The 7,073-nt window shown below is 57.2% G+C and overlaps 1 protein-coding gene across 1 annotated transcript in view; it reads right to left on the bottom strand.

Moving 5' to 3' along the window:
* Positions 1–776, bottom strand: part of Adgre1 (adhesion G protein-coupled receptor E1) — a 38,088-nt gene extending 37,312 nt beyond the window's left edge. Inside the window, exon 1 of the mRNA XM_013022674.1 lies at positions 581–776. Within this exon, the coding sequence (XP_012878128.1) occupies positions 581–776 (196 nt within the window). The remainder of the gene's footprint in view (positions 1–580) is intronic.
* Positions 777–7,073: the final 6,297 nt, after the last annotated feature.

Raw genomic sequence — 7,073 nt, 5'->3', positions numbered from 1 at the left:
CTCGAGTGGTAGAGCGCTCACCTTGAGTTGAAGAGCTGAGGGACGGCGCTCAGGCCCAGAATTCAAGCTCCAGGACCAGCAGTGCAGGCGCGCGCGCACACACACACACACACACACACACATACACACACACACGGTTTGAATTTCCCTGTATGGCATACAGAAATGTGGCAGATGAGAAAGAGCAGAGTGCACTGTTGGATGAAGGACAACTGCATGGCTGCCGCCCCCGACTTCCCCAGCTGCATTCTGTGTGTGTGTGTGTGTGCTCACATGTGTGTCTGCTCGTGTGGGTACACGAGAGTGCAATGTGTGTCCATGTGTGTCCCTGTTTGGGTGCATGTGTGCACACGGGTGTGTGAGTGTCTGGGTGTGCATGTCTGCCCAGGTGCCCATGTGTGTGCATTGCCTGTGGGTGTATGACCATGTGTGTGTGTGCGTGTGTGCACATGCACTGCATGGCACTGGGGTTGCTAGGCCAGAGTTCTGACACTTGAGCCATGTCCCAGCCCCGGAATGGTTCTGGTAACTTCTTGCACAGAGCTTATGGACACCTCAAATTCTTCTTCTTCCCTAGCACCCCAGCCCGCCCCAGGCAGCGCCCCTGGCTTCACATCCGGCCCCAGCGCTTTGGGATACGGGGTTCTGGGTGTGGGGCTCAGCTCCCGGGCCCCCCGCTGCTCCACCAGTGGCTCAGGGGCCTCCAGCAGTGCCGGTGCAGGGCACAGGGTGGCCTTGGAGTTCACAGGATGATGCTGGGTGCTGGGCTTGGCCATGAATCCCCACAGCTTCCTCTCTGTCTGGCCTGACCTGAGGGCTCCGGGACTCGGTCTGCTCCCGGCTGGATCCTCGTGGGTCACAGACCAGGGTTCAGAAAGCATGCTGCCATGGGCTGGGAAGGTGGCTCAGAGGTAGAATGCTTGCCTCTCATGCATGAAGCCCTGGGTTCGATTCCTCAGTACCACATACATAAAAAAGGCTGGAAGTGGTGCTGTGGCTCAAGTGACAGAGTGCTAGCCTGGAGCAAAAAGAAGCTCAGGGACAGCACCCAGGCCCTGAGTTCCAGTTCCAGAAAAGAAAAGATGCTGCCAGACAAACGATCTCTACGAAAACCCTGAGACACGGGAGCCTCCAGCTCGAAGCCTCCGGGCCTCCCTCTTGTCTTTGGCCCCCCCACGACCAGTCCTGTCTCTGCCCTCGCTCCCCTGCGCGCCCCCCTCCAATCACACTCACCCCAGAAGAGGAGCAGCCAGAAGCCCCACATCGCAGCTGTGGCTCAAGAAGGGAACTGGGAGGCCAGTGCGCAGAGCTTTCCATCTGGGGGGAGGGCGGGGCCGGGGTTGCACAAGGGCACTGAGGCCAGCCCAGCAAGCCCCCGACTTTCCCCTGCAGCCTGCCTGCCATGCGCTTCTCTCCCCGCCCTGTCCCCACCACACACACACACACACACACACACACACACACACACACACACGCATGCTCACCTCACAGACACAGAGGCTAGCAGTGAGTCCTGGGGGCCCAGGGGCCCATCCTGACACAGGGGCCTTTGAAGATGGCCAGTTGGGGGTGGGGGGGTATCCTGGGGACCCCAGGAAAGGCCAGCTGTTGGGGGGGAAGGGGGAGGAGAATGGAGAACAGCCATTCCAAGCCAGGATGGAGCAAGGATATAGGGTTCTGAGGGTGCCAAGGGCACCTCCCCTGCCCAGAGCACCCCCCCCAACTTGGGACAAGGGGCGGGGGATGAGGCAGCGCCCAGGGCTCCCTGGGTCCGGCCTGGCTGGCAGAACTGCACTGATCATTCATGTCTCGGCCGTGTCTTTGGCCCTTTCTGCTTTAGCTTTTCTTGGCTGAGGCAGCCGGGGCGGCAGAGGCGGGGGGTAGGGGGTGGGGGGCTGGGGGGGTGGGGGGTTGGGGGGAGAGGGCGATTTTTCAAAGCCAGAGCCCACCTGGACCACGATCCTCCTCCCGTGGACACTTCCTTTGCAGCTGAGCTAACAGACACCTGTCACTGCCTGCAACCTACGTGTTAAGATGAGGGCCTCACTCGCCTCTCCTCCCAGCTATCCTTGAAGCTCGAACCTCCTACCCTCTGCCTCCCACACAGCCAGGATTGCAGGCCTGAGCCACCAAGTGCAGCCCTCTCTGTCTCCCCTGACCTCAGCCCACCCCGTGTCCTGCAGGACGAGGCTTGAGTCCCAACGAGGTGGCCTGCTGCCACGGTCAGGGAGACACCCAGAGGGGCTACATGGGGGAGAGGGGAGACATGGAAGGAGGGGGTTATTCTACCCTCCCCCAGGTTGGGGGGAGGGCATCTTGGATCCTGGCACCCCAAGACACAAGGTTCCAAATGCCTTCCATCGCAAAGGAAGAGGCGAAGGCTGCTGAGTGTGGTGTGGAGAGACTGAGCAGAGGAACCCGGCAGCCGGCCATGGCCTCCTGCACTCCCGGCCCTACAATTTGAGCCACAGCGCCACTTCCAGCTTTCTGGTGGTTCATTGGAGATAAGAGTCTCGCGGGCTTTCCTGCCCAGGCTGGCTTTGAACTGCGATCCTCAGATCTCAGCCTCCTGAGTAGCTGGGATGACAGGCGTGAGCCTCGGTGCCCATGTGTGGTCTTCATGGTCCCCAGCCAGCGGGGACCGTGGGGAGGTGGACATGGGGGTGTCTCTGAGGGAGGACCCCCCCACTCCCTGCTGGCCCCGCTTCCCATCCACCACGAGAGCCACACGTGCTCCCTGCTAGTGCTCCCTCCACATCCCCCATCTGACACAGCAGCCACACAGGAGAGCGAGGACGCTGTGTGTCCTCCCTGCCCCCCCCAGCCCCACACTCACCCCACGAAGGAGTCACTGCGCAGTGCGGGGCCGGAGCTCCGGCTCAGCTCCAGGATGCTCATCCAGAGTGACTGAAGCAGTGTCAACAGAACAAAAACACAACTGTAGAGATGCTTCCAGCCTGGCGTGGTGGTGCACGTCTGTAATCCCAGCCCTCAGGAGGCTGAAGCAGGAGGATCACAGGTTCACGGCCAGCCTAGGCTGCAGAGGAAGACCTGAGAGAGGAAGGCGGGGGGGCTTCCTAAAGCAAAATCAACGAATGTAAAAGACACTCGGGGTGCCATCGGTGAGAGCAGGCCAGAGGGCCCTCCCCCACTGTGGAGTCATGCGGGCGTGGCTAACAACTGGGGATGCCCGGGGTTAAAGGCTGTCCACACCTAGGGGGAGGGGTGCCCATCAGAGACTCTATGCTCAGGGCGGGGCCCCGGAAGCCGCACTCCAACCCCTTCATCAGCTGCTCAATGATGAAATGCAGATTCCCAGGTGCCACCACTGAAGGTCACGTGACCCTGTTTCGCTCAGGTAATTGCGGAAGAATATAAGATCTGGTCACAGTGATGCCCCCGACTGGCCAGAAAGGGGGAGACTATGACCCCCAGGGCCAGAGATCCAGTCCCCTGGCCTGCTCATTTCTTGCTAAGCTATAATCCCAGCTACTCAGGAGACTGAGATCTGAGGGTTGGGATTCCAACAAAGGCAGCTCCGGAAGGAAAGTCTATGAGACTCTTAGCTCCACTTAGCCACCCAAAAGCCGGAAATGGAGCTGTGGCTCAAGTAGTTGAGCAAAAAGGCTCAGAGGTAGTTCCCAGGCCGTGAGTTCAAGTCCCAGGACTGACACGTGTGCATTCCCGTATACACACACACACACACGTATTTACTATTCTGTTGAGTATCTTATTTGTGCATGTACTACAAAGCAATTCACCTATCTTCTGTGTTTATTTTTCTTTTTCATTGCTGTATAATATTCTCCTATGCCCGTGGAATACAGGACCGTAATTCAGCACCTACTGAGTCACTGTGTGGGGCCATGCACCCAGACACAGAAGTTCATCTCGTTGCAAAATGCTGAGCATATTTGACATTAGAAAGCCAGGCCCCACTCCCTCCTTCTACTTCCTTAAAAAATAAAAAAAAAAAAGCATACAATTTGTGTTTGCTAATTGCACCCCGAGGGTCCAGAACTGCAAGCTGGAGCCCCTTCCGGGGGGCTGTTCAGAGCTGGCTGGCTTTGCTGCTCCATGCACCCGGTGCTGCCGGGTCTGCCCAGCGCACAGGCAGTGTCTGCCCACCCGGAAGTTGCAAACCTCACTGTGCCCCTGCCCTTCTCTCCCTGGGCCAACTTCTGCAAAGATCGTGACGTCAGCCCCAAGCCAGTTCCCTGAATGCTTTTCTTATGTTCCAGCCTGCCAGGAGCCGGAGCTGCATGAGAGGAAGCGCCGCCCGCCGCTGCCCCCGGCCACCGGCCACGGCCCCGAAAGCGGGGTGAGAAGAGGATTTGGAACCACAGAGATGCAACGAAAATAATCACCCATCAACTTCACTCCCCAAGAACAGGGATTTCCACACACACACACCAGGGCCCCGGCCCAGGGGGGCCTGCAATTGCAGGAAGAAACTCTGAAAACATTTCTAGCAAGACAGAATGGCTGCCACCAAACCCCAGAGGCGGGCGGCCTTATGGAATAGAAAGGTTGTGTGCTCTAATGACTTTAGGCCGGGCAGAGCCAGAATGGCCATGGTGGGGTGGTGGGGTGGTGGCTCACACCTGTCACTCTAGCTACTCAGGAGGCTGAGATCTGAGGATCTTGGTTCAAGGCCAGCCCAGGCAGGAAAGTCCATGGGACTCTTATCTCCATTGAACCACCAGAAAACTGGAAGTGGCTGTGAGTCAAGTGGTAGAGCACCAGCCTTGGGCAAAAGAAGTTCAGGGACAGCGCCCAGGCCCTGAGTGTAAGCCTCAGGACTGGAAAATGGAAGGAAGGGAGGAAGGGAGGAAGGGAGGAAGGGAGGGAGGGAGGGAGGGAGGGAGGGAGGAGGAGGGAAGGGGAGGGGAGGGAAGGGGAAAAGCTGCCGATTTCATAGTTGCAAAACTCCTCATGATCTGTCAGGAGACCTGGCTGGGATGGAGAGGCTGACCCTGGGGTTCGGGGGTCCCTGCTGGGGGTCCCCGGCAATCAGCATGGGGGCCAGTGTGAGGATGGGGCAGAAATGGGGACTCCGTGGGGAAAACCTTGGGGTCCTGCGCTTCTGTGACTTTTTTTCACCCCCAATCTGTTCGTCCAGCAAACATCAAAGGAAGAAAAAAAAATGTATTTGTGCTCAGGGCAGAGAAAAGGAAGCATCACAAAGTGTGGAGGAAAACCATGCTTCGGTGTGTGTGCCAGTCCTGGGGCTTGAACTCAGAGCCCGGAGCTGTCTCTGAGCTCTTTTTGCTCAGGGCGAATCCTCTACCACTTGAGCCACAGCACCACTTCTGGTTTTCTGGTGGTTCATTGGTGGTAAGAGTCTCACAGACTTTCCTGCCTGGGCTGGCTTCAAATCACAATCCTCAGATCTCAGCTTCTTGAGTAGCTGGGATTACAGGCATGAGCCACCGGCGCCCGGCTTCATTCATTCATTTTTTTTGGCCAGTATAGCACTAGGAGGTTGAACTCAGGGCCTCAAGCTCTGGCTTAACTTTCTTGCTCACTGCTGGTGCTCTACCACCTGAGCCACACCCCTAGCCCTGCTTTTTGCTGATTAACTGGAGATAAAACTCTCCCAGACTTTTCTACCCTCGCTGTCCCTTGAATGGCTTATTCTCAGATCTCAGCCTCCTCAGCTGGGATTACACGCGTGAGCCAACAAGCCCAGTCACTTGCATTCTTAAGTCTCAATCAACATCCTCTCTCAAAACTTGCAAGGAGCCAGATGCCAGTGGTTCACGCCATCTTAGCTACTCAGGAGGCTGAGCTCTGAGAATCATGGTTCAAAACCAGCCCTGGCAGGAAAGTCTGTGAGACTCTTATCTCCACTGAACCAGCAGAAAACCGGAAGTGGTGCTGTGGCTCAAGTGGTAGAGCGCTCGCCTTGAGCTGAAGAGCTGAGGGACAGCGCCCAGGCCCAGAGTTCAGGCTCCACGACTGACAAAACAAAAAACAGAAAAACCTTCAAGGATGTTCAACGCTGCACGCTGTAGACACGGGGCCCCGGCCCACATCCACCAGTATCTCACATCCACCAGGATAAAGGTGAGCCACACAAAATCGAGGTGTGTGGACACAGATGTGAGCAAAGCGGGACACTCGTGTGCTGTACAGACAGGATGAAATGGTACAGCCATCGTGGAAAGTTATACAGTGGTTCCTTAAAAAGCTAAACATGGAATCAATCACCATGGGGTTCCCAGATTTCACTTCTAGAAACACCGACAGGGACTGAGCACAGGACATCTAAGCAGCACTGCTCTCAAAGAGCTAAAAGGTAGAAGGCACCCAGGCACCCACAAATGGACGGAGAGACACACCTGGTCCATCCACCTAAGGGAATATTACTCGGCCATGAAAAAGAAGAAGATTCTGACACTTGCTACGAAGTGGAAGGACTGGAGGACATGGCACCCTGGGACACACAGCAGACACAGAAGGACACCCACCCACGACACCCCAAGGTCATCGGATCCACAGACAGGAAGCAGAGATGGGCGCCAGGAGCTGGGAGAAGGGAAGTGAGGGCTGAGGAGGGACAGAGCTTCGGTGTGGGAGATGGAAGGTTCTGGAGATGGAGGATGGGGACGTGTGCACAGCCACGTGACTGCTGAATGCCAGCATGCTCTAACCTCCCCCAAAAAAATAACCAAAAAATGATTTAGGCTCAGGCCTGTCGTCCTAGCTACTCAGGAGGCAGACTGTTGAGGATCGTGCTTCCAAACCAGCCCGGGAAGGAATGTCAGTGAGACTCTTTCTCCCCCCAGTGAACCACAAAGAGCCAAAAGTGGAGCCGTGGCTCAGGCGGTAGAGCACCAGCCTGGAGCACAAAAGCTCAGGAAGCCCTGAGTTCAAGCCCCACGCCAGGGTTCAAACACATCCTAACTTCCCGCTGTGTGCGGGGTGTGGTGGAGATGTCAGCTGCCCGCAAGGAGAAAATAAGCAAAAAAGCAAATACAACCAACACCGCCAGACCTTCCAGGAGCGGCGCGGGTGCAGTGCCCGCCGCGGCCGCTGGGTGGCAGTGGCGGCCGCGGGCTGGCGCCGCG

This window comes from Dipodomys ordii, unplaced genomic scaffold (genome assembly GCF_000151885.1).
Source record: "Dipodomys ordii isolate 6190 unplaced genomic scaffold, Dord_2.0 Scaffold64, whole genome shotgun sequence".
Lineage (NCBI taxonomy): Eukaryota > Metazoa > Chordata > Mammalia > Rodentia > Heteromyidae > Dipodomys > Dipodomys ordii.
This window is presented reverse-complemented; position numbering and strand designations above follow the sequence as displayed.